General features: G+C 37.5%; 1 protein-coding gene across 2 annotated transcripts in view; it reads left to right on the top strand.

The window, feature by feature from the left end:
- Window positions 1-327: 327 nt before the first annotated feature.
- Window positions 328-27,980, top strand: part of NUDT14 (nudix hydrolase 14) — a 53,735-nt gene continuing 26,082 nt past the window's right edge. Inside the window, exons 1-2 of one of the 2 annotated variants that reach the window (XM_026698601.2) lie at window positions 328-770; window positions 21,793-21,836. In XM_026698601.2, the coding sequence (XP_026554386.1) occupies window positions 690-770; window positions 21,793-21,836 (125 nt within the window). In that variant the 5' untranslated portion in view covers window positions 328-689. Of the gene's footprint in view, window positions 771-4,701; window positions 5,097-21,792; window positions 21,837-27,980 lie in introns of those variants that run through there. The other variant, XM_087922295.1, reaches the window with a different exon arrangement.

The following is a 27,980-nucleotide window of genomic DNA, read 5'->3' as shown; positions in this document are numbered from 1 at the left end:
TTCACCACTGGAGATTTCAAAGAAGAGATTGGACAACCACCTGTCTGAAATAGTATAGGGTCTCCTGCTTGAGCAGGGGTTAGACTAGAAGACCTCCAAGGTCCTTTCCAACTCTGTTATTCTGTTATCTAGTCCAAAAAAGGCACCCAGAACCTCTCTTTAGCTATAATCACCTAATCATTAGCAGTCCCTGAGTACTCTGAAACTACCACTATGTTTGGTTAATGAAACGTTTGCAAGAAACAGCCAAGCTCAGAGAGTACCAAGGACCACCACCACCACCCAGAAATTATTGATACTTTGCCATCAAGTTTTTTATTGACTTCTAGGGATCACATAGATAAACCTGCTAAGAACTGCTATTTGTGCCATTTCCAGTCCTCTCTCTTGCAATGCAAAGTGGGGGTGAAGAGTGTAGTGCAAACTATTTCACAAGGTCTCCCTCAAGCTTTTATCTCTTAAAGGACTTTAATAACACCTTGTCCTCCACTTTGAATTCAAAGTATTTTTCCATAGGAAGATAGCGTTGTCCTGCGCATCGCGCGCTCTTCTCTAGTTTCCGCATACATTTCCTCGCCGACTGCCTCTCTTGCCCGCGCTCCCCTTCTTTCTTTCCACTCCTTCCTTCTCGGCTTCCCTGCAAGTTTAACCCCGCGCCGTCAACCGAGGCTGAAATAGCGGCACCCGGCATGGAATCGATCGAGGAACTGGCGCTCGGACCTTGCATCGCCTCCCAATATTTGCGGCCTTTTCGCCTCCGATACCGCCAGGTAAGCAGGCTAGGTGAGAAGGCCGCGGGAGGAACCGCTGTCTTCTCTTCAGGAATTAGCCCACTTTCACCGAAGCGCTTAGGGCTACCCTCTCTACGCAAAGCCGCTGCTGTGAAAGGCCTACTCTCCCGGCTCTCCCGCAGGCGCAGCTAGAGAGGCGACGGGAGGGTTAGGCTTTCCTATCCTCGTAAGAGTCGCTACTACTGGATGGGAGAAAAGGATCGGTGGGGATTTAGGGCCCAGGAATGGACTCGGCAAGCTGGCAGAATACCGAGATACCGAGTAGATACCGAGTTGGAAGCAACTTCATGGGGTTGCCCTCTTTTCCCCGTAGGGAAACTCCTGACATCTAGAATTGAGCGTTTCCGAATTTATTTAGTTAAATGGGTTTTGCAATGATTGCCCATAAACACAGGCAATCCCCCCTCCCCCATTTTCTGAGATTAGCTAGTTTGCTGTGTGTCCTTTTCGTTTCAGGTTTTATGTTTAGCATGGGCAAATTCGGGAATAAGGGTATAACTTCTGGTCCTATAGATGTTTGAGGGATGGCTTGAGATCAGAAAGTGAACGTGGGGGGTTTTTTCTGCACCACTCTACAAAATTTATCTGTTTCTGCACTTTATTTCCTGCAGAATTTATACCCACATGCTCCTAGTCTGCATTAGGCAACACAACTAAAATATATGTAGTATATGAAGTATCAACCAGAATTTATTTCCCTATCTTCTGATATACTTTTCCAACAATTGTTCCAAAAAACACAATGCTGATTGGGACAATAGAATTATGACTGGAATTCTCTGCATTAGTGAAGATTAATTTCAAAGTCATATTAAAATTGTTAAAACTCACCCATTCCCCCCTTTCATACTGTCCTGAATAATCCTACAAGGTTAGTTATATGGTGCATATAAAACAGCTTGGTATGGTTATAATGAGAGCAGAGTTGCAAAATGGCTACCATTTTAAGACCTGAGTTGACAGCTATATAAACATATTGAATGAATGAAAGATTATCTCTGCTTCATCCAATAGTAAGCCAGGTGGGGGCAAAGTTCTCAGTGAATGAAGGGTAATGTCCATCGGTACATTATTTTCAGTGAGTGCACTAGTAGCTGTCTTAGCATGAGGCTTTAATAGCTTTTAATAATAGGGTAGTAGATATGCAATTGACTAGAATCACACAGTATATTAAGTTATGAATCATAGTTTATAAAACAGTGGATTTCATACAACATATTGAATTAGGTCTTTGTGAGTTTTCTGAACCTAACCAATTGTAGTTAACTCAGCATACACAGCCAGTTTTTGACTCACTAGATCATGCTGGCAGTTTAAATACACTGCTCAAAAAAATAAAGGGAACACAAAAATAAGACATCCTAGATCTGAATGAATGAAATATTCTTATTAAATACTTTGTTCATTATATAGTTGAATGTGCTGACAACAAAATCACACAAAAATTATCAATGGAAATCCAATTTAGCAACCCATGGAGGTTTGGATTTGGAGTTACACTCAAAATTAAAGTGGAAAAAAACACTACAGGCTGATCCAACTTTGATGTAATGTCCTTAAAACAAGTCAAAATGAGGCTCAGTAGTGTGTGTGGCCTCCACGTGTCTGTATGACCTCCCTACAATGCCTGGGCATGCTCCTGATGAAGTGGCGGATGGACTCCTGAGGGATTTCCTCCCACATCTGGACTAAAGCATCCCCCAACTCCTGGACAGTCTGTGGTGCAACATGGCATTGGTGGATGGAGCGAGACATGATGTCCCAGATGTGCTCAATTGGATTCAGGTCTGGGGAACGGGTGGGCCAGTCCATAGCATCAGTGCCTTCATCTTGCAGGAACTGCTGACACACTCCAGCCACATGAGGTCTAGTATTGTCTTGCATTAGGAGGAACCCAGGGCCAACCACACCAGCATATGGTCTCATAAGGGGTCTGAGGATCTCATCTCGGTACCTAATGAAAGTCAGGCTACCTCTGGCAAGCACATAGAGGGCTGTGCGGCCCCCTAAAGAAATGCCCCCTCACACTATTACTGACCCACTGCCAAACCGGTCATGCTGGAGGATGTTGCAGGCAGCAGAACGTTCTCCACGGCATCTCCAGACCCTGTCATGTCTGTCCCATGTGCTCAGTGTGAACCTGCTTTTATCTGTGAAGAGCACAGGACGCCAGTGGCAAATTTGCCAATCTTGGTGTTCTCTGGCAAATGCCAAATGTCCTGCATGGTGTTGGGCTTTAAGCACAACCCCCACCTGCGCACGACGGGCCCTCATACCACCCTCATGGAGTCTGTTTCTGACTGTTTGAGCAGCCACATGCACATTTGTGGCCTGCTGGAGGTAATTATGCAGGGTTCTGGCAGTGCTCCTCCTGTCCCTCCTTGCACAAAGGTGGAGGTCCTGATGCTGGGTTGTTGCCCTCCTATGGCCTCCTCCACATCTCCTGATGTACTAGCCTGTCTCCTGGTAGCGCCTCCATGCTCTGGACACTACGATGACAGACATAGCAAACCTTCTTGCCACAGCTCGCATTGATGTGCCATCCTGGATGAGCTGCACTACCTGAGCCACTTGTGTGTGTTGTAGACTCCGTCTCATGCTATCACTAGAGTGAAAGCACTGCCAGCATTCAAAAGTGAACAAACTATCAGCCAGCAGAACCACTCCTTTATTGGGGATGTCTTGCTAACTGCCTATGCTTTCTACCTGTTGTCTATTCCATTTGCACAACAGCATGTGAAATTGATTGTCAATCAGTGTTGCTACCTAAGTGGACAGTTTGATTTCACAGAAGTGTGATTGACTTGGAGTTACATTGTGTTATTTAAGTGTTCCCTTTATTTTTTTTGAGCAGTGTATAATCAACATTGCTTTATGAACAGTGAGATGGTTCAAGCCTCATATTAAGATTTGGTTTTGGTTTACTATGTTTTGTTAAATTAGCTGATTCTAGTTAACTTAATGTTACTATTAAACCAAGCATGAATTATTGCAATGTACAAACCTTATCCACATGTTCAACTTCTAAGTCATAAGATTAATTCTTAGTCTCCCTTTATATAGCAAGGCTAAGAAAGATTCTGTCCGTCAAACTATCAGAAAACAGTTTGAGTTGATGGGTGAATGGTTTAAAGCTGCTTTACAGATGATACTCTGAATTAATACTCTGAATCTTTAAAAAATACTTCATTTTCCAGGAAGTCTTAACTAACCAAGAGGGGGATGGATCTAATAAGCAGGTAGCTAAGTCAATAATCCCAAGGATCCTATCCACTTCCTTGGGAGCTGTAGGGTCAACCATTTGGCAGATATAGGACAAAATTTATATAAATGTATCCTGTCTGAATTTAATTTTAAGTGGATCTGAAGAACTTTATCCAGTAAATGCCTAATGACAGTCCTCACAACAGGCCTGAATATGTGAACCCTCCCACTAAATACCAGGTTACCTTGAACACAGGCATTGGCCACTATCTGGGGACCATCTGTTTGTCATAATGCTGCTAAGATACAGAAGATCAATAAATGTTACCTCTAAATTACAGAACAAAGATCCACTCTGCCCTCCTGTCTTTCTGATATATAGTTATAGTAAAATAATTTAGCTGCTTATTTATGTTTATTATTCTCACCTTATGCTTTCTTGAAGAAGCTTGCTAATAAACTTCATTTTAAAACTGCATATGAGAAAGAACGTTCTATGTATAAGCAGGTTTGCATGTGAACAGTTTTCTTTGCCCTTTTTTAGTTAAAAAAGCTTCCTCTCTTTCCTCATGCATTTACTTTCTTTAATCATGTCCCTTTACACATTGACCAGAATTTCATTAATGTATTAACAGCCAAGTTTAAACTTTAAAAAGTTAGTTTTCTTCAGTCCCCTACTTAATAGCACACTAAAGTCATGAGCTTTGATCGAATCAACATTAATTATTTGCTTCAAGTTTTTCTTGCTGGATCAGAATCCTCTGAACATTTTGTATGAAGCCTGGGAGAGAGCAGCTGGCCTGGACATGGGTTGATGCCCTAGTTGACAGATTGTTGGATTAGAAAGAATATCAAAGGCAGCAGGCAAGATTAGGGATAAGTGAACTTCTAACAGCAGTTTCCAGGAGAAGAGAACAGATGATAAACAATGGGAATGGGGTACTTAAGGGTGAGATGAGAGGTGAGAAGGCCATGGGAAAAGTGTGGCGGTAATCACTAAAGCTCCAGGTTGCTGCATCTAATGAATAGAATAGGAAATGGGATTTACAGGGACAGATGTGATGAGCGATGATGAATACATTAAAGGCAAAACTTTTCAAGGTGAGTGTTCTTTCATTAATTTGCTCAATATAATTATGAGAATGTCTTTGCCTTACAGAAGGTACTGTTTGTGATACACATATTTAAAGTTGAGGAATTATATTCTTAAACATGTTAAAGAGTATTTTACTGAATAAGAGAATAAAAAATAGGGACAATTTATTTTTTATTGTAAGCAGTATTGTAAGCAGTACTTACATAAATATTTCTTATCAAATGTCATGCCTTCAGTTCTATTCTCATTGCTCATTTTTCTGAAAGTTAGCTCTGAAACCAAAATTGCAAAAGTGCCACCTTTACATGGTTTTTTTGTCAGATTGGGTATATGGATTGTTTTTGTTTTCAAAATAAACATGGAATGGGCTTTGCAAGTATACAAAAGTTATGTCAAAAGGGAAAGTGAGTGGAAGCAACTTACCTCAACTCATAATAAGCTGTCTTGTCAATCCTCTGCTTGTAGCTACTGCATGTATTATACAACCTATTTAATTCATTAAGCCACAGAATTTCAAAATATAGCTGTGCAAGCAAAATGCTTATGAATAAGTAATGAGAGAGAGCCAGTTTGATTGAGTGGTTAAGAGAGCAGCAGACCATGCTAGAGAGCAGCAGACCATGAGTTCAAGTACCACCTTAACCATGAAAGACTTTGGACCAGTCACTCTCTCTCAACCCAACTCACTTCACAAGGTTGTTGTTATAGGGAAAAAGAAGGAATAAGATATGTTGGATATGTTCACTATCTTGAGTTATAATAAAATTATAAAGGTGAAATACAAACAAACAAATAATAAACCCTCTGGATTATCCAGCTTTTGCTTAAATTCAAACAAGCAGATTTTGTCATATTCATGTTGGAAGCAATTTTAAAAATATCCAGGAGGACTTTTTATTCTTAAAAAAGTTCTGAGTTAAAATGCTTTTGTTGCTATTTTATTAATATATTTCCTATTATAAATTATAAACATTTGGAAAGTATGGTCATGTAATAAATTAAATACCAGTCTCCTGAATGTTAGTGAAATTGGCACTGTTTACTGCAAACAGGTGGCCTTTGCCCATTTTCTGAAATGGGCATTTTCTGAAATGAGTATTTTAAATGTATGGTATTGCCATTCATAATATCGGACTTTAGAATAGCATAAAGCATAAGGCAATTTCAGAAATTGTATCATTGAAATGTAGTGATACATTCAAGCCTGCAAAAATGGGTTTGTCAATTAAAATTCCCCTGATTTTCTTAAAAATACACATTAGATTTGTGAGCTCTTAGGAGTTCACAAACCTAATATCAGTATCTATAAATGCTTCTATAAATTATCGATTTCCATAGTGCTCACCTCAATTACTTAAATTACTTTTTTTTAAAAGATAGAACACCAGGTTTCCTCATTAGAGTTCACTTTTAACTCATCCTTCATTAAGTACAATCTAGGTATTTTAAAAATATATGATTATTCATAGTCAGATTCTTAGACAGTCTCTGAAGTTAAAAAGTTTATGATGCTGAAGCTAGGCAGAATAGTGCAAAAAGGAGAGACTGAATTTTTATATGCTGGATTGTGTTCGATAAAATGAACAAGCATAGCATCTAAATAACTTCTCAATTTAGGTTGTTGTTTTATGTACTCAGAATTTATAAGGACTGCAGAATTTATAAGGACATTACTTTTGAGATCATCATTTCCATCCCATAAGAGTTTTTTGCTCTCCAACTAGGTTATTCATCAGGTCCTTTGCTTTATTTGCCATCATTGTGGGAGGTAATGACAGTCTCAGTTCTCTGCCATTGCCCTAAGGTTATGGAATAACCTACCAGGGAAGTCTGCCACAGCACGCTCTTGGCCTGCATGCAGGAAGATTTGCAAAGCTCAGCTTTAGAGGAAGTTGTTGAATAATATTACTAAATAATGTTTCCATCATTTTGTGTTTTGCTCTGTTTGTTTGTTTTAAAAGGCAGTTTTAGGAATGTGCTTATCCTATGACATCTGCAACACAGAATTATTTGCAATTCTCCCTGAGAATTATCTCCTCAATTAAATTTTTTGAAGTACTTTATCTCTCCCAGTAGCAGCATTCATTTACTGCATATACAGTCATCTGAAAAAGTAGATAGACCCCACTGAATTATTTAACTTCATCATATTCCAACATACAACCTTTGTTTGATCTTCTTTTCAACAATATTGATAGATAAATGGGATATAATACAACAAATATTATATACCATTTACATGTCGTATACCATTTACATTGTGCAATTTTAATATTGTAAGCCACTCAGAGTTACCATGTGGTAAGGTGGATAGCTAATACATTTTACAAATAAATAAAATTTAAATAAACACAAATGGCACTTTCAGATGTGGAAAATTTTATATCTCTCCATTTAGCAATGCTTCAAATATCTGCAATTAGAATCAGGTGTACTAGATCGGATAAAAATGAATAGAACATTTTAGAAGGGAAGAACCTGTCCTATTTAAATCTCAGACATTTAGTTTGATTTATTCTAGTGTATGCTATCACCATGCCTAGTCAAAAGATCTCTTAGAGGCCTTATTAAAAAGGTTATAGTTGCCTACGAGTCTGAAAAGGGATTTTAAAACTTCACCAAAAAATTGGGCATCAGGCATTCCACTGCCTGAAAGATCATCTATAAATTTAATTTTTAAAGTACATATTTACTTTCCCAAGTAAAGCCTAGAAGCAGAACACAAGATACTGAAAGAAGCTTCTAAAAACCCCAGAATTTCAGCACATGACCTAGAGGTAGCTCTCACTACCATTGACATCACAATACAACAGTCTACCATTAGAAAGAAGCTGCACAAAGTAGAATATGGGAGGTGTGCCAAGAGAAATCCTTTGGTCTCCAAAAGGAATGTCAGAATAGGACTAAAGTTTATTCATAAACACCTAGGCAAGACCAGGACTTCTCAAACAATTGTTCTTGTCAGCCTTCCCAGACAGGAAATACAACTGGATGAATTAATTATATTTTATTGTAAGACAATATTAACAATCTTGCAAGTTTGAAAGTACAAATCTCCTAGTGTTACTTTTAACAGCCTGATCACTTAGGGCAGGCTCTTCCTGAGTTTCTTTCTCTGATTGTTATGCCACTTGGAGCTCCTCCCTCTCTTGTTATATTCCTGAGACAGCATCCCTTTCCCTTGTCTCTCAAGGTCATTCCCACATACCATTACAGTTCTAAACAGGCAAGGCAAAAGGATAGTTATTTGGCACAGTTTGGTGTAAACCAAAGACTGCATTGAACCAGAAGAACCAACTATAAAGCATGGTGGTGGAAATGATATGGTTTGGGGCTTCTTTACTGCCTCAGAGCTTGGAAGCTCATCGTCATAGAATCCACTATGAATTCTTCATTGTACCAAAGAATACTAGAGGACAATGTGAGAGTACCTCCTGAAGACTGAAGCCCAACCAAATGTGGACCTTGCAACTTGACAATAAGTATTCCAGTAAATCCACCAAGGAATAGCTGAAAAAAGATGAAGAGTTCTGGAATAGCAAAGTTAAAGCCTAGGTCTAAGCCTAGGTCTGGAGTAATTTGAAATCAGCTATATATGTAAGAAACTCCTCAAACATCACAGAGCTGGAAAACTTCTGTAGGGAGGACTGGTAAAAGATTTTCCCCAAGTCAATGTCGAGACTGGTAGATAAGAAATCCCTATTTGAGGTTGTTTTTGACAATGCGGGCAATTCCATTATTCGAAATACTAGAGCCAAGGCACTGTACTTACTTTTTCCACAGAAGTAAGTAGAAGTACTCAAAGTTGGAAGAAAGAAAACTTAAAATCTGAAAGTTTCAAATGATCTACTTTGCAGAGTCTGATTTTATAAAAGTATTGCAAGCCTCAAATAGTACAGATCATTAACTGGTATTTTAGGTACACAATCATAAAAAATGAAATGGGCACTGGTAGCTTTGTTGGACTAAAACAGTTCAAAATTTTAAAACAAGTTTTGACCAGTGATTAATTTCCTTCCCTTTTTTAATTAATTGAAATAAAATGTGCAGTTTTAATCCTTTGTCAAAGATCATTACAACTGGGATGATGTCCTCATGGCTCGAAGATATTTTATGGAATTTTTTAAAGAATGTATTTATCTTCTCTTATATGTAATTTATTGCTTCGTCAAGAAACTAGACACATTCTGCTTGATATATTTTAAAATTAAACTGAAATAATGGAGAAAACAGGGATGCATATGATATAGATATTTTCTTTTTATATCTTCTATATTTCTTCAATGAGCATATTTTTTAAAATCTGAAGATGCTAGTATTTATTCTGTTTTCCATTGATTTTGATAGATGGGTAAGAATTGTGAAGATCTTTGTCATTTTTGTTGGAAGGACCTGTGAGAAACTCTTTAGAAAAAGAATCTAAAGATTGTTTCTAAGCCTTGCCTTCCATTAACTCCCTACAGCTGTCCTTCAACAAGTTGTTTTAATGGCTTTTGAAGTAAGTGAGCGGAAAAAGGCTTCTGTGGTACTTTGGAGGCTGAGATGCAAACTGTCTTTGCTTTTTATCAGTGGGAGGATGGCTTGTTAAAAGGCTTTTGTGATTCTAATTTTAAAGATGGAAAGGACATTAGATGAAACTACCAAAGTTAAAATAATTATTTCACTTCTTCTCCAATATTTTTTCCCATATACCCCTTTAAAAAAAAGAAAGGTAAAAGGTGTACAGTACTTAGACTGAATAACATTCTCTTCTCCTGTTATGGAACACTTTTACATAGTTACTGCTGTCCAGTGTCATATATCTGATTTCCCTTGGGCACTATTTGTTTTTCAACACTTTTCAAGTGTTTTAGAGTGAAAACGGAGGACTAGGAAAATAATAGAAAAAAGGAGTATTAGATAAGTTCACCACCTTGAGTTATTTATAAAAAAAAATAATCTAATAAAGTACCATTCTTCTAGGGTCTTTCAAAGGCCACTTAAAAGTAATACTAAGTTGCTTTTATATAGAGTTCAACATCTTGTGACTTTTATAAACATACACATTTTCTTCTCATAATATAGGTGTGAATTTGCACTGTCTTCTTGCATAATGTTTTTTCCCCAAGCTAGCCTGCACTCCTGAACTTGCCAAATAGTGCCAACCATGTACTAATCAGGACAAACCTTACTTAGCAACGTAAGAGTCAGAGTTAATTAGGCATCACAATTTAGCTGGCTGAAAACATTTGCTTGTTTACCTGATATCTTCTTGGGGAAAGCAAAGATGGCAAAAATCCCTCGGTCAACTGGTCCTGTTTGGCTTTTTGCCTCTAAGAAATGTGGCTTATATTCTATTATGTGCCTTCATTAGGGCACTTAAACCTTATTTAGTTCTTCTAAATGGCCATTATCTTAGCCATTATCCCCCATGTAAACAATATGGAATTGTCAATTCATTTGAAGGGGAAATTAGTCATGTGTTTTGGTCAATGGGATGATGATTAGATGTGAGTGTGGAAGTTCTTGCCCTATTTAAAGAATTATTCATTATAAAATTCTGATCTTCACAACATAGGTATGTGAAATGTATCATGGCGTGGAAAAAATTACTGAGGACCTCTGCAAATAGTTGTTTATACTCACCAGGCTGGAACATGTTACAAAACTATTTCCAAAGAGCTTGGATTTCACTGGTCCACTGTCACGCAAAATACATACAAATTGAGACAATTCAGCACCATTGTTACCCTTCATAGGAATGGTCGACCAATTAAAATCACACCAAGAACAAGGTATGTAATGTTCACAGAGATTCCCAAGATAAATATAAGGAAATAAAGGTCTCTCTTGCATTGGCAACTGTGAGCATTCATGTGACCACCATTCAGGAAACACTGGTGTGCATGGCAAGGTTGCAAGGAGAAAGCAGTTACTCTTCAAAAAGAACATTGATGCCCCTCTAAAGGCTGCATGGACAAGTCAGAAGACTATCAGAAGAATGTTCAGTAGATGGAGTAGACCAAGGTACAACTTTTTAGCTTGAATGAAAAGTGTTATGTTTGGTGAAGGGCAAACACTGCATTCTAAATAAGAACCTTATCCTATCTGTGAAACATAGTGGGAGCAGTATCCTGGTTGGGCGTGCTTTGCTTCTTCTGGATCAGTACATATATAATTAATGGAACTATGAATTCTGATTTGTACTAGTAAGTTCAGAAAATATCAGGGTATTTGTCTATGAAGTGAAACTCAAAAATGGAATGTGCAGCAAGACAGTGACCCAAAAAATCCCAACAACAATTGTATGAGCAAAGAATGGTTTAAGCATATGAAAGTTAATGTTTTGGAATGACCAAAATATTAAGCCTATATAAATGGCGTGGTACGACCCTAAGTGGGCAGTTGAATTGAGGCCTGTGTGAAAGCTGTTCTATAAGGAGGAATATGCTCAAATTCCTCCAAGCTGATGTGCAGAACTGATCAACAGTTATCGGAAACATTTAGTTGCAATTATTGATACCCAAGGCGGGCACAGCAGTTACTGAAAGTGAAAGTTTACTTTTGCCACACAAATATGTAGCTTTGGATCATATTCCCCAATAAATATATAAATCACCTTTTAGTTAATTTTTATGCAGAAATACTGGCAATTCAAAATAATTCACTATGTTTTCTTATGTCAGCTACATGTCTCTTTCGTTCAGATAACAGTACTTGCTGGAAGATAAAATATGTTTTAGGAAGTCAGTTTTCAGTTGCCTTAGAACTGATTGCATAACACCCTGAACTACATTTGGGGTTGGAGAAGCTTGTCATGTTACAATGGGGTGTGCGTGAGAGAGTTTTTGTCATTTTTCTTGCTGTCTGTTTATGGTATTTATTGGTTTCAGTTTTGGGATAGCGCATGGGATCTGTGTGCTAAGGACTGGGTGCATTTGGAGCATTCTCCTGGAGACACTACATGATATGCAAAAGACCAATTTTTGAAGCTATGGGGTTCCCGCTTCTAAGAGGAGCTGCAAACAGCATAAGGACAACACTGAGAATAACCAGCTGGATGTTTCAGCAGAGGCAGACGTTGGAGTCTCAGGGGCCTTGCTTTCCACCACAATGCTTGTTTACAGTAATATGTTTATTAAAATACAGTACTTCCTTTTTATGTCCCTCATTTCCCTGCTCAGTGCATTCTTGATGGAGCTATTCTTTTTGCATACTGAATACCATAAGAGGGAGTTAGACTAAGAGATACTGACTGGTCCAAAGCCATTTAGTAAGTTTCATAGCTGAATGAACACAGTGGCCTTAGCTATGGTATTTGTGGCATCACATTAATAGATGAATGAGCAAAGAAAACATGTTCAGAAATGTTTGTTTTACCTCCTAATGGTGGTGGTGGTGGGGAAACATTTGCAGAATAAGCTATATAACCATAACCTTATGGATGTGTTTTCCTTATAGTCACTTGTCAAAATATAAAACTTATAAAAGTTAGTTTAAAGAGTGAATGGATATTGTCAGTTAAAATTAAATGGCTTGGAATTACCTTTCAGATGATTGCATGAGAAGAAATTGTTATTCTCAAATTTATGGCTTATTATATTTTGTTTAGATTGGTCTTAATAAAATATAATTTTGGATGCAGATTAAAGTCTGAGTCCATTGTTTTTGTTTTTGTTTTTTGTTTTTTATAAATTTTTATTACTTTTTAAAACAAACATAAAAAAAATATAAAAACACCAAGTCATCTTCCATATATGTACATGCAGCGTGCCGGTTGGTTTACAAATTGTTTTGTGCTTCCATTTCATAGTCTTCAATTATAATTACATTGTATATAATCTCGTATTTTCAATCAAATATTAAATACATTAATAACATTATTAATCAAACATTTGACTATATTTTTATTCATTCATGTTTTACAAAATGATCATATTTTACTTAATTTGTTTCATGACAATTCATATTATCATCCCAGATCTATCCTAGAATCATTTTGTAGATATAAGAAAAGAATACATCTTTATATATTTATTATTTTCTAAAAGTCTACCTATTTCATTACTATATTTTATTGTCTAACCATTGATAGAATAGATCCCAAATTTTATAAAATTGTTTATCATCTTGTTCTCTAATTTCAAATGTCAATCTACTCATTTCAGCACATTCCAATATTTTCTTAATGATTTCCTCCTGTGATGGTATTTTCTCATTTTTCCAGTTTTTAGCAAATACAATCCTAGCCTCTGTTAATACATTTACAATCAGGTATTTCAAGTCTTTACTATATATTTCAGATAAAATTCCCAATAAAAATATCTCTGGTTTCAAATCTATATGTTTTTTTGTCATTTTTTCCAACTATGTGTGGATTTTAGTCCAGTATTTTTTAGCATTCGCACAAGTCCACCACATATGGTAATATGAGCCAGGTGTCTGATGACATTTCCAAATTTTTTCGGATTTATTCTTGAACTTTCTTGCTATTCTTGTCAGGGGAAAATGCCACCTGTAAAACATCTTATACAAAATTTCTTTATATGCTGTTGACATTGTCATTTTATAATTTTGAGACCACAATTTTTGCCATTTCTCTAGATCAATCCTATATCCAAAATTCTTCCCCCAAGCAATCATTGTTTCTTTAACTTGCTGATCTTCTAGTTTAATTTCTAATAAATATCCAAACAATTATAAAAATAGGGTTTTAGTTCCATTTCTGACATGGGGCCTGAGTCAGAAATTAGAGTAGTAAAATGATACTAAATCATTAATAGAAACTCTAAAAAACTAAATAACTAAATGGAAATCAAAATGTGATGCTTTACGTTGCCTAATGGGTAAAACAAGGTTAGAATGCAGTTAGTGTGTAATTCAAAGATTAAAACCATCAGAGAGACTTTGAATTTGCAACAATGAGAACTGGATCTCAGCCTGAACGATGGGATCATAAATAATTTAGTCACTATGATGAGATTTATTACTAGTATAATAATTATTTTCAATTCTTTTTATTCAGATTATTCATTATATTTGTCATATAGATACAAACATTAACATATGTTCAAGCTATTTTGCAAATATGCATGCCTTGTTCATTTATTTTTGTTATGTGGCCACTGTAGGTGTTTAACCTTCCTACATTACTTACTAATCTTTAGATTTATATTACACCTTTATTTTGTACAACTCATGTTTCTATCTTCTATACTCCTCATGAGAACAGTCCTGTAATGTGGCTTGGGTTGAGACAGAATCAGCGGCCCAAAGTCACCTAGCTAACTTTCATGCCTAAAGGAGAATTAGAACTCATGCTTTCTGATTTCTAGTTCATCAAACTGGCTCTGTTTTAAAAAGAGAGAAGAGAACCTATCATGGGACTGGGGTCAAGGAATCAAGTTCACTTGAAAGATTTTACTTAGTGTAATTATTTGTTTGTTATATTTGGAAACATGAAAAGATGTCTAGGTTTATATAGTGCACTAAATTAAGTTTGCTGAATAAACAAAAACCGTTGGGCTCATAAAACACACGAACCCCAAACAAGCTCTTTATAACTATGGCTATTATATACCCTATTCTTAATCCATTTAGTTCAGTGTGTACTGTCTATGCTAAATAATCAAGGTCAGGGCCCTCCAACCCTTAATCCATGGCCAGCAACGGATCCGCTCAAACAAGTAAAGCTCCATCTGCGGGATGCAGGCAGCACATGAAACCATGCCCCCTCTGGTCTGCTGAAAAATCTCTCTCCATGGAACCGGTCCCTGGTGCCCAAAATGTTGGGAGCCACTGCTCCAGATAACATTATCTTCTGTCTGAAAATGGAAATGGAAATGTAGCTGTAAATGGAACCTTCTGCATGAAAAGTATCTGCTTTGCTACTGGGATGTACCAACCTTCCTCCAAGAAATTCAAGGTGTTTGCATGCACGCTATCCTATTTTACAAGTGAATTAATTTTGTTGTTTGTGTGAGAAGTCTGTAGTAGATGGCTGAGAAAAATCAACAATTTGGCAGGCATATTATTTGTAATTCAAATATAAATTTAGATCCATTCCATCTCCAGTATTATATTCGCTGTAGTACTTTGACTGTCCATATTAAGGGTACGGGAAATAACTTTTGAATTGTCAATGATTTTGTATACCACATCAGGAAGCATTGGAAGATTATGCTTTTTGCATGCTATGTAGAAAAGAGCTCTTTTCACAATTTATATTGATAATTCTGATATCACAATACTATATGGAGATTTGGCTTTATATTACTCTTTAAATAACGATGTTTTAAGTGGTAGCAGTGAAGGTGCAATCTTGGAGGGTTTTTTTTTCTTTCTCATTTTATTTACAAGACAGCTGAAAGATCTGTAAATTCCTCCCAGGCTTATGTAATTAACAACACAGAGGGGAAAGCATGCAGGGGCAAATGTGCACAAATGAACTCCATTAAGTTCACATTGACCTAGAGGTACAAAGCGTTCAGGGGCATTGCCATAGTCACTCGTTGTGTTAGCTATTGATGGTACATGACGGAAACTGGCATCAATAGTGCAGCTGGCAAAAAAAGAAAAAGCCTCAATCAAATTAGACCATCCATATTAGTCCTGCTTTGCAAATTACATTGGATCTGAAATTAGTTTTCATTAGCTGAAATAGAAAACAGTTAAACAAAATAATGTTTTAGCTAATAAACCGGGATAGTGCAAGGTTTAAGAAAGTATTAAGCATTTCATTCTGCCCTTAGGCACATAATCTATTCCTCAATGTATTTTTGTTGTTTCTGCTCAACAATTGAATGTGGGACAGTATATATAGAGAGAGGATATTTTCATTATAACATTTGAATCTGCCTTGCATGGAATCATATTGTTAGTCTATTTGGCTAACTAAAGGCAACTCTTCAACATATCAGTTCCTTTTCCCAGCTATATTACCTGAGATGTAAATGTTGTCCATAACTAGTAGGAAAATGATTTCCCCATTCTGTCCCAAATAATTGCATTATATTAGGAATAGGGGATTCTTTCATATTGCTGGTAAAAATAGGACCTATCAAAAAAGAAATTAGTAAGACCTCAAATACTTGTACCTCCCTGATGAAAAATATACTTATCTTTTAAGATTAGCTTGAAAATTAGGTCTTGCTTAAAAACATTTATCTAAGGTATTTAATCATTTTATGTAAACTTTCCTAAGGTTTTTCTCCCTCTTTCTTTACTCAATTTTCCTTTGATTGCCTCATCTCCATTAAGTATTGTTCTTTCTTTCTCTTTTCTTTCTAGGTTTATGTTTATGCATGTCCCATCACCATCCTTTTTTATTCTTTTCTTTTTTTTCTGTGTACCCTCAAAATGTTTTTTCTTTCATCTAGAAATCTAGAAACATCTAGAAACAAGTAAAGTAATAACTAGCAGTTAGCATGGGTTTGTTAAAAACAGATCATGCCAAACCAATCTCATTTCATTCTTCAACACAATGATTAAATTAGTAGGCCAGCAAAACACTGTGGACATAATATATTTAGATTTCAGCAAGGCATTCAACAAAGTAGACCACAACCTACTTCTTAGTAAGCTAGAAAAAAGTGGAATAGATAGCACCACCTCTAGATGGACTCGCAACTGGCTGGCAAACCGTACTCAACGAGTAGTCCTTAATGGGTCTAAGTCTACATGGAGGGAAGTAAGCAGTGGGATGCCACAAGGTTCCATCTTAGGCCCCGTACTCTTCAATATCTTCATTAACAACTTAGATGAGGGAATAGAAGGGGAACTTACCAAATTTGCAGATGTTACTAAGCTGGCAGGAATAGCTAACACCCAAGGAGATAGGCTCAAGATCCAGATGGATCTTGACAGACTAGAACACTGGGCCATATCTAACAAAATGAAATTCAATGTAGAGAAAAGTAAAGTCCTACACTTAGGCAAGAAAAACCAAAAGTACACATATAGACTGGGTGAAACCAGGCTCAACTGTGAGAGGGATCTTGGAGTCTTAGTGGACAACCAGCTAAATATGAGCCAGCAGTGTGCAGCCGCCGCCAAAAAAGCTAATGCAATCCTAAGTTGTATTAACAGAGGGATACAATCAAGATCAAGGGAAGTACTAATACCACTCTATAAAGGCTTAGTAAGACCACACCTAAGAGTACTGCATTCAGTTTTGTTCACCACATTATAAAAAAGATGTTGAGACTCTAGAAAAGGTTCAGAGAAGAGCAACCAGGGCCTGGAGGCTAAAACATACAATGAACATCTGCAGGAACTAGGCTTGGCTAGTCTAGTAAAGAGAAGGACCAGGGGAGACATGATAGCAGTCTTCCAATATTTGAGGGGCTGCCAGAGAGAGGAAGGGGTCAGGCTGTTTTCTAAAGCACCAGACAAGGAATAATGGATGGAAACTGAAGAAGGAGAGATTTAACCTGGAAATAAGGAGAAACTTTCTGACAGTGAAAACAATCAACCAATGGAACAGCTTGCCCTCAGAAGTTGTGGGAGCACCATCAGTTGAGACTTTCAAGAAGAGATTGGACTGCCATTTGTCAGAAATGGTGTAGGGTCTCCCGCTTGGGTGGGGGGTTGGCCTAGATGACCTACAAGGTGCCTTTCAACTTTGATTGTCTGTTTGTCTGTTTGATCTATTTTGATCTGTTTGCCATAAAACTGTTCCTAGGTCTGAGTTGGCAGGCTTGAGGTCTGTTCAGAGCAGGGGTCGCCAACCTTTTGGACCTCAGAGACCACCAAACTCATAATTTTAAATCCCGCGGATCAGAGACCCTGGGAAAATCACCCAAAAAGTCTGCAGGAAAATTCCCCACCCCATTTTCCTACCAATTGATCATTCTTTATTTGGGATCACAGGATACCGTCTCCAGCTCCGTTCTCGGGGAGGGAGAGAGAGCGAGAGAGACTTTTGGCTTCATGCAAGGAAAGCAGCAGAAGCAGCAGAAATATTTCTTTCTCTCCCCCAAATTTTGCCAGAAATGAGACTTGTTGCACTGGCGCAGCCTCGTGGAGCAGGATGCTTTGCAGGGTCTCACACATTCATTTCTGGCAGAGTTTGGGGAGAGAAAGAAAGACTTTTGCTGCTTTCCTTGCGTGTAGCCAAAAGCAGAAGAAAGAAGCGGAAAGAAGCAGCCTGGTGGCCAGGCGTGGGGTGAGTGGGACAAGTTCCCCTCTCCATCCTTTCCCCCCTCCCCTCACTACCTCATGTTCACAATGCAAGCAACGCAAACCTTGTGTTCCCACAGGCCATGTGGGCAGCGCAGCCTTGTGTTCCCGCACAGCCTGGATTAATTGCTTTGGGGAGTGACATTTCTCTGCGGACCACCAAAGTTTTCTTGAAGACCACCAGTGATCCCCAGCCCACTGGTTCAGAGGATGTTAAGGCTTGTTCTCTTGCTTACTTCTCACAACTAAGGGAAATGAAATCTAAATACAGTGAGTGGTGTGTATATTTTACATGCTTGCTTTCTTATATATCATATATAACATACCTGCATTAAGGCAATATTTCTGCAGCAGGCATAAGAGAGATTAATACTAGATTCACACATTACGGCTGAAAAGAGATTGAGCAGTTTGTGATGTGGTAGGAACCCAATTTACTATAATTACACAAGCTGCGATCTATAATAGGATGTATCTGCGTGGCCATGGTATGCTATGTTATGATATCTTATAAATCGTTTTGTTAATCCATATTAAAGATTTAGTGCCTTGCACGAACCCAGCAATTTTAGTTTCAAGTACAAAGCCTGAATGGCATAAAGGGGGTAGTTTGTCTCATATAGGCATCTTATTTTTAAGAATCCAATCAATGGCTAGTCTTTTCTTCCTACAATGGGAGTAGAGATTCCTTATTCACTTGCAGAACATCCTCCATAAGATCCACCACCACCAATCTACATATCTTCAGCTTTTAAATGCAGGTAACCTTATATTTATTCAAATAGAGCCATGAAGACATAGGATTGAAAAGATACTTATTTTGCTGTTTTGGTTAGTTGGCAGGCGGTTAATATGCAATAAGCTTGCTTATTTATTTTGCTTGTATGCTGTCTATTCCCACAGAGTATAGGTAGCTAGCAACATAAATGTATAAAAATAGATTCAGAATATCCTAATAGCTGTAAAGGTAAAAAAGAAAATCAAAGACATTTTTTTTCACCAATACAAATGCCATGCACTGGCAGTCCCACTTTTAAATCATAGGACACTTCCCAGGCAAAGCAGAGCAGATGGGTCTTCAAAATAATCCTAAAGACTAGAGGGAAGAGGTGAATGAATTTTAACTAGAAGGGAGTTCCAAAGCATGGGGGTGACTACAGGTAGTCCTCAATTTACAAACACAAATTTTTTGTTGCTGCATAGAATTATTAAGTGAGTTTCCCCCCATTTTACGACCTTTCTTGCCATAGTTGTTAAGTGAATCAATATAGTTGTTGAGTCAGTAACACAGTTAAGTGAATTTGGCCTCCGTTGACTTTGCTTGTCAGAGGTTTGCAAAGAGTATTCACATAATCCCGGGATATTGCTACTGTAAATACATACCAGTTGCCAAGCATCCAAGTTTTGATCACATAACCATGGCAACGCTGCAAGGGTCAAGCAAAAAATGGTCAAAAGTCACTTTTTTCAGTGCCGTTGTAGCTTCGAATGGTCACTAAATGAATGTTTGTAAATGAAGGATTACCTGTATTGAGAACACAGACTTCCATGTCCTTGTCAGGAATGCCTGGAATGGATCTGTTTAGTGACCGAATACATAAATAGGTTTCTCTGTGAGAATTCTCTCTTTTACTTGACAAATGCCAGCATTCAAGCAGTTTCTAACAGGGGGGCATTTTTGTGTAGAGCTAGCACTGCAGGGTTAATAGTGTTTACTTTTGCTACTAACTTTCTCTATATGCATGAGACACTAGAAAAACATTCCTCAGTCTATTGAGAAGAATAGCAATAGGAGTGGTAGCGCAGCCCCCACCTTACTATTGCGAATGTCTGCATGGTAAACATTTTGATGGTTACTTATCTGGGGCAATGAAGAGAAGCCTTGAAAGACCAAGTTGATTCCCCATTTGTTATGTCTTCATTATTTTATAAACATATGAGTTTGTTGAATAGAAGATAAATCATTGTCATTTTGTGTATTACCTGATAAAATCACCATAAGTACGTTAGATTTAATGTGCTGTAAAGTACACAGAGCCATATAACCATTGGTAACTGTTTGCTTGCTATTAATAATTAGCAGCCTTCATACTGGACTGTCAGCGTGAAGTCGGTATTCAGCACAATAGAAACTTAACTACACAAAGCTGATCTGAATTGCATTACGCTAGTAGCAAAGACAAAAAGACTTTCATTTCAATCCACAACAACATAATGTAAAATAGAGAAAGCTATTAAACTGGACAACATTATACCAATTAATCATTTTTTTAAAAGAAGTACTTTTATTCCTCAACAACTGTTTACTAATATAAAAAAAATCCTTGAAAAATGAGCAATTATAGGTCCTTTTCGAATTTGGAGATTATCTGTACTCTTTTCAGTCAAGTGTCATGTGTACAAATGAGACTGAGATAGTAATTGATCATTCTTGTGGATAATATATGGCAGGAATAGGATGGGTGCTATGCATCCATCCTTGCTGCTCTTGATCTGTTGGTGGCTTTCAGTATGATTGATTGTGATATTTTTCTGGATCAGTTCAAAAAGTTATAAGTGGGGGAGCCAAAGTAACTCAACCGTTCTCTTCGTTCTCCCAGGGTCAGTTCCACTTGGTGTTGATGGGGGCCAGTGTAGAGTTTCTCAGCACTCAGTGCTCTCCCCTTCCTGTTTCACATCTACATGAAACCAATGGGTGAGGTCATCTGTCAGTAAGGGCTGAAGCATTCTTAATACTGTATGCTGATATTAGTTATAGATCTCTGTCCAAACCAAGTGATACTGTTGAGATTTTTTTCTTGGTGTCTGGAAGCCGTATGGGGCTGGATGAAGAGGAACAGATTTGAACTCAACATTAGCACAAGTGGTTGGAAAGAGTTGGTTTTGACCTTTAAGCTCTTCCTTATCAATATGTTATTGTCTTGAATCCTACCTGTGTAATTGTTTTCTTGTTTCAAGCCTAATAACAGTGTTAAGATGAACTGCCAAAGATCCAATCTGTCCACTAGCATGGAAAGAACAATAAATTATCTTAACCAATGTGAATTATTTGACTATTAGAAGATCAGATTCAGTTGTATGTCAAAGCATACGTCCTGTGCCAACTTTCTAGGAAAGACTTTCTACAATCATATAACAACAATTGCTACCATAGTTAGACTTAACTCAGTAGCAGAGCATAGTTGGTCATGGCTAAACTAGATCAAGGTTTGATATATTATAATGATGGGAAGTCGTCAGGAAATCTCAGGACTGCATTTCAGATTGAACTGTTGGAAAAAAAATATTCCAAGAAGACAATGGGAAAACAACTTCCACATTATTGCCAAGAAAAATACATAGATACACCCATAAAACCTAGCTTTTTCACACCAGCTAGTTAGCATATATGCAACTTTTCCATCAGAAGTAGGAAGTTTAGAGAGGCTTCCAAAATAATTGTGGCTTTTATAACTAAAAATGAACTTGAAAGTTAACTGCTTGATTTGCATGGAAACAGATTGAATGTTAATATAACATATTATTTATTTGCCTTTTTTTCAGAATGGTGTTTCAAAACTTTGGGATTTCATGAGGGCACATGACAGGTAAATTTCAAAGAATGTGACTGGTAGGCAACATGCTGCTGTATTTTTTTTAAAATAATTCATTCTCTCATTCTCATTTTCTGTTTCACATAATAATGTTTTTCATTTTGAGACTTCATACATATTTGTGTTGCAAGTAAACCTATATTATTGTATGTACCATATGTAAAGTGATTAAACAAAGGAGCAGATTATGAATTTGTTTCTACTTGTGGGTATAATCACTTGAGAGTATGATTTGGTGGCCATGTTTTTACACCCTGGCAATAGATTGTGGAATGCTATAAGGCACTTCAATAGCCCCAATGTTACTTACACCTGTATAAAATCATTGGGGAAGGTCCTCAGGAATTTTAAAGTTAAGTGTACTTTTCCATATCATTTAATCATAATATACATATTTTGGACCAGTGAATGAATACTGTAGGGATGTCAAACTTGATTTCATTGAGGCCCACATCAGGGTTGTGTTTGTCCTCAGGGGGCCAGGATGGGCGTGGCCAGGGTGGGTGTGGCCAGCTCAATGTCACTCATGTTGGGAGCGCCTGTAGTGGCCCAAGTGCTCTGCCACGAAAGCAGGCTGCTGAGCTCTGTTTTTGGCTGCGACAGCCTCCTACAACCCTCTGCCCGCAAAAACTGAACTCAGGAGGGCCACCAGCATCCCTTGCATGCTCTATTTTTGGCTGCAGTTTCCTCCTGCAACCCTCTGCCAGTGAAAACGTAGCTCTGGAGAGCCCTCCCGAGCTCCGTTTTCACTGGTAGAGGCACTGTGGGCCAATCCTTTGCTGTTTCCAGGGTGGCCCCATGGCCAGATCTAAGCACCAGAGGTGGTATTCAGCAGGTTCTGACCAGTTTTAGAGAACCAATAATGGAAATTTTGAATAGTTCAGAGAACCGGCAAATACAACCTCTGACTGGAGTTTTTACAGTATTCTTCCCTTGCAATGCCCACCAAGCCACCCCCACAGAACTGGTAGTAAAAAAATTTGAATCCCACCACTGCTAAGTACGCAGTGGGCCGGATCCAGCCACTGGAGCTTGAGTTTGACCCCCTGCTGTACAGTGATGTGGTGGATAAGGTCCCACAAATTGCAACTGAATCTTGAGAAACGAAGCTGATAGATGGAATTACATGCACTAAATGGGATTATACCTCCTCAATGACTTCAGTGAATAGTCCCTACAGTATTACCAGCTTCAGATGGATTATTATGCTTTCATGAATGGGAACAAACTAGAGAGATTCATGTACTCATAATCTCAAATTGAAATAACTGCAGTACTACCTGTGAGAGACTGCTTATGAGGGACTATCTTGATGTTTGGTCCTGAAACTGCATCTTGTGCAAAATTTTTATGATGTTTGTTTTAAGTATATGCTAATTAATATAACAGCAGGGATGTTCATGTTGCTATTGTTTTAGATCTGATGGAGTGATTATATAATATCATTTATTGAGACTCCAGAAGTGTTCATTGGAGCAGCACCTGTCCTCTGGAATGAAGTTCGCCCTGAGATTGATTAATTAAATAATTTATATATTTATTTATAAAATAAATTATTTATTGGCCACCCATCTTACCTCAGAGTAACTCTGGTCAGTTTACAATCATACAAAAATAAAAACATAAGCTCTCATGTTGCTGCCATTTCACAGGGCTTTGAAGACCTGGCTTTTGACCGAGGCTTCTGACCAGGATGGGGATAGCTCCTAAGACACGCTGCTGATAGGTTGCAAATGCTAAGAAGAGTACATTTTTACTGATTTATGTTGATTTGTTTTTATAGCATGGGCCTTTTAGTCTATAGGTTCTTGTCATTTTACAATTTTTTATAATATACTGTTTTAATTTCTATTTTTATGGTACCTATACTTTGCTCAGTTATATATGTACATATGATAAATGTATTTGCTACTGCAGCTGCAAATATATATTTTATTTTATTTAGGTTTCATAATGTTGCTGTTGTTATTGATACAAGAATTAAGAAGGAGTTTCGTTTTTGCAAAAACAAATAGGAATACACATCTAGCAAAGAACTTTTTCTTCATCTTATTTCTATAAGGCGGATGGATTGGCAAACTTCTTGTTTGAATGAGATAGGGTGATAGTCTATATTAACTGCTATTTGGGAAATAATTTATGTAAAAAAGTGGTATATTTTTTAAAAATTAAGAAGTTAAAATCCCTATTGGAAACAACAGAAGCAATGTTTTTTAATTATTCATTTAGCCATGGGGTTGGGGGGGAAAGTGAGCATATTTGTCCCAAGCTCCCAATTTTTTTTATGCCTAGTATATTCAAAACTAATTTTCCAATTTTCTCCTATCAGAACACAGAAAACATGAGGCATTCAAATTTTATTGGAACATAGATAATTTAGAATGTTCTGGCAGAATGTTTAGAGTAGAGCTAAAAACAGAAAAATACTCCTTAGGGTACATAAAGCAAAAGCTAGATCCAGACTTAAATAGTTGCTTACCCTATTCATTTGCTTAATTCTTCGGTCCAGCCATTCAGAAAAATAAAGAATCAGAATAGCAGCCTAGGAACTCTCTACTAAACCAGCTTGTCAAGGCATTATGTCAAGATAAATGTAATTGGCTCTTAATTATGCTACCCTCATTGCCTCCACAGGAAGAGAGTTCTGAAGCAAGGAAAACCAGTTCAAAAACATCACTTAAGAAAGAAAAAGGCATTTTCTAGGAGGATTATAACAAATCATTTAGTTGCTGAAAATGCAGTACCTCACAATATTTTACTATTTTGGGATATAACCATTTTGTAGATTTGTCTCTTCAGTAAATAACATTATTTCTGTGCTGCTATAATGTTTTGTGGGCTAGATTGATGGTTTTGGTACCATTATAATTTTTAAAAAGACTTTTCCACAGAATATTTTTAGGATAGTTGTGAACATGATTGCATAAGATGCACATGTCATGCCAGTCATCTCTGGTCACCTAGCATTTGTTGCCTTCCCATGTACAGCAGCTGTCATACTGAAACTTTTTTAGTGACTACAGAACACAGTATTTCAATGAACCATTTTACTCCATGCTGCAGAATCCCTATTATTCTAGAAATAGGAAGTGTTTCTTTATCCCCAGTGCCTACTCCAAAATATGTCATCAGCAATTGTTCCTGCTAGATTATAATTTTATTTCAGGACAAAACCCACTATAATATTTCCTGCTTTGTAAGCCTCTTATATTATTTTCTTTCATTATACTGGACTTTTTTCCCCCTCTGAGATTCAGCTAATTGGGCTCATTCATCTTAGCCTTAAAATACAAAGCTAAGAAATTAAGCCCAGAATCACCCAATTATACATAAACAAACTGAATATAGGGACAGTGGAACTCTCTTTTCAGGAATCTCTCTTCTTTATCCTGCTTGCATTCAGTTAATGTTTTATTATAATATAATGGCTGTTTAGTTAAAAGGCTTGCTTCATCCATATAGGCCATCTCTTGAAAGTGTTTCTCTTTTCTCTGCTATTGTAATAATGTGGTATGCAGTCAATTTCTCTGTTCTTGCTGCACAGAACATTCATTTTGTAGACACTCCCAAATTCAAGATTAAAGATTCAGTATATCCTTTGTTCTTATGTTCAGCAAGGCATAGTACCACATCCATGAAGTTGGAGAAGAAGCATTTTTGAATGCTGCAGTAGGTGGTGGAACAGAACCTCCATTAAAATAATGCTCCATTAAAAGAAGGCATGGCCAGGTATTGGAGCAGCTTGCTAGGGAAAGGGTGTATATTATTATGGCATATAGGATAACTTTCCTATATTCTGTGGAACTATGACTCAGATCTCTTAGCAAGTGAAAGTTACATAGTATTGGCAACTCTGGTTCATTCAAAAGATTATAGATCAGGGATGTCAAACTGATCCGGCGTGCAATGTGGTTAGATTTTGCCTGCGAGTCTTCCTTGGAAACCGCAAAGGACCGGTGCCTCAGCCCTGGCCCAGGTCAGCCAGGCATTGATATAAAACTTGGTTTCAGCCATCTGGGCCGGAATGCAGTCAGCCTTAGATCTGTGGGACTGCCCTGGAATCAGTGAGGAGCTGCTGTCACCCCTGGGCGCGGGCTGGAAACAATGGATCCCCCTAGCCCCACCCAGACCACCACAGCCCCCCACATGCAAGCAACATCAAGCTGGCCACAACAACCCAGCCACCACCATCCAGTCAGCTGCGACCATCCAGCCATGCCCACTCGGCCCCCAAGGTCAGCCGCAACCCTAATGTGGCCCTCAATATAATCGAATTTGACATCCCTGTTATAGATTGTTGAAAAGGATTTATTTAGTGGCTGTTTCTGTTTTTGTGGTCTCCATTGTGACATGTATGTTAAATTCTGGATATATGTTAAAAGAAAGCTTCCTATGATACATTATGATTACATTATTTTGAATAAAACCATACCATTCTAAATTTCAATAACCAATAACAGCATTGAAATTGTACTTACAGTCAACTGCAGATCCATATATCTGTACAAGCTAGTAAACATTATTTAGAATAAGGCAAATTATGCTAATTTTGCATAAATACAATTGTACCTTAAAGAGGACTAAAGAAGTCTATTACAGTTTTATAAGTATTCTGTTCATTGAAAATTGTAGTGTTTGATTAGCCACATGTGCTGGTCATATCACTCCATGATATTCTCAAGGCTCTTCTTTAATACCAAAGGCAAAAGTGTCAGTACTCTTTGTTATCCTGCTTTCACTTTCATAGAGTATCATGGGGAAAAATCATTGCCTATGTGATTGTAAAATTTGTAGGAATAGACATGTCACAAAATCCGAATATCTTTTTCAAAACTGCTATACCAAGTCCTAGTTTGCGATCCTGAAAGGCAGAAGCCATCCATCACTTCAGTATTTTCACTGTGAATTCCAAGATTGATTGCTGTTGGCATTTGGTCTTCTTAATATTTAGTTGCATTCCCATTTCTTACCATGGTCTTTGACTTTCATTATTAGAACTTTGCCATCCCTTCAAGGTAGGAAATTCAGGAAATAGACAATGCATGAATTACAGGTGTGGCACTTTATTTCTGCAGGATATAATAACAGAATCTTGAAGATTGCTACAATGTCTCGCTGCCCCCCATACAAAGAGAATCAAGGAACGATTATCTGAGTTTCCTTCTGATGCCTTTTTCTTTCCCGGGACTGTCATTATTATGAGTTTGCATTTTAATATGAGTTATATTTCACTGTGTTCAGCAGAAATTAGATTTGAAATTATATTGTAGAATCTGCTTATTTAGAAAAAATACACATTGATATGCAACCAGGGATGGGATTCAAAATTTTTAACAACCGGTTCTGTGCGTGTGGCTTAGGTGGTGGCCGTGGCTTGGTGGTCATGTGACTGGGTGGACATGGCTTGGTGGTCATGTTATTGGCTGAGTGTGGCCAATATCACTCACATCAAGGCACGCATCTCCTCACCTGGCCTCTCATGACTGTAGGGATGCTGCAACAGTTGTAAGTGTGAAAAAGTGTCATAAGTCACTTTTTTCAGTGCCATTGTAACTTTGAATGGTCATTCCACAAAAGCAAAGTACCAGCAAAGGAGGACGAAAAAAGTCCAGAGATGTTCCTGAGACAGGAAGTCTAGTCCTGCCAAGAATGTAATAAAGGTTAACAGGGAGGCAGTTTCTGTAAGCAACACCAGAATGTTTCCTTCCTGCCTTCCTTCCAGAATTAGGCCAGTAATTTCTTCTAACAACTGGTTCTCCGAACTGCTTAGAATGTTAACAACCGGTTCTAGCGAATAGGTGAGAACTGGTAGAATCCCACCCCGTATGCAACCTTCTTTAGTATATTTTCTTTTTGTCTGTTTATTTCAATTAGTAGGTTGGTTAAATATGTGATATTATATTGCAAATTGTGTCTCTATGTGTTTTAAATCATGAAGCACATTGCTCCATACTAAGTTTGCTTTTAATTTGCTTAATTTAAATTATTCCATAGCTTATCATTGAATGATCCACCAGTCCTAATCTACTGCATGCTAGCCCTGTACCAACTGAATGGGAGAAAGCAGAATTCTTATTTACTTGTTTAACTGGGTAAGCCAGTTAACGAATATGAGATCTTCTGCATGCAAAAGATGCT

Source organism: Pseudonaja textilis, chromosome 1, assembly GCF_049901715.1.
Source record: "Pseudonaja textilis isolate UNSWEBS1 chromosome 1, rPseTex1.2, whole genome shotgun sequence".
In the NCBI taxonomy this organism is placed as follows: domain Eukaryota; kingdom Metazoa; phylum Chordata; class Lepidosauria; order Squamata; family Elapidae; genus Pseudonaja; species Pseudonaja textilis.
The sequence above is the reverse complement of the archived record's forward strand: the minus strand, read 5'-3'. Positions and strand labels throughout refer to the sequence as shown.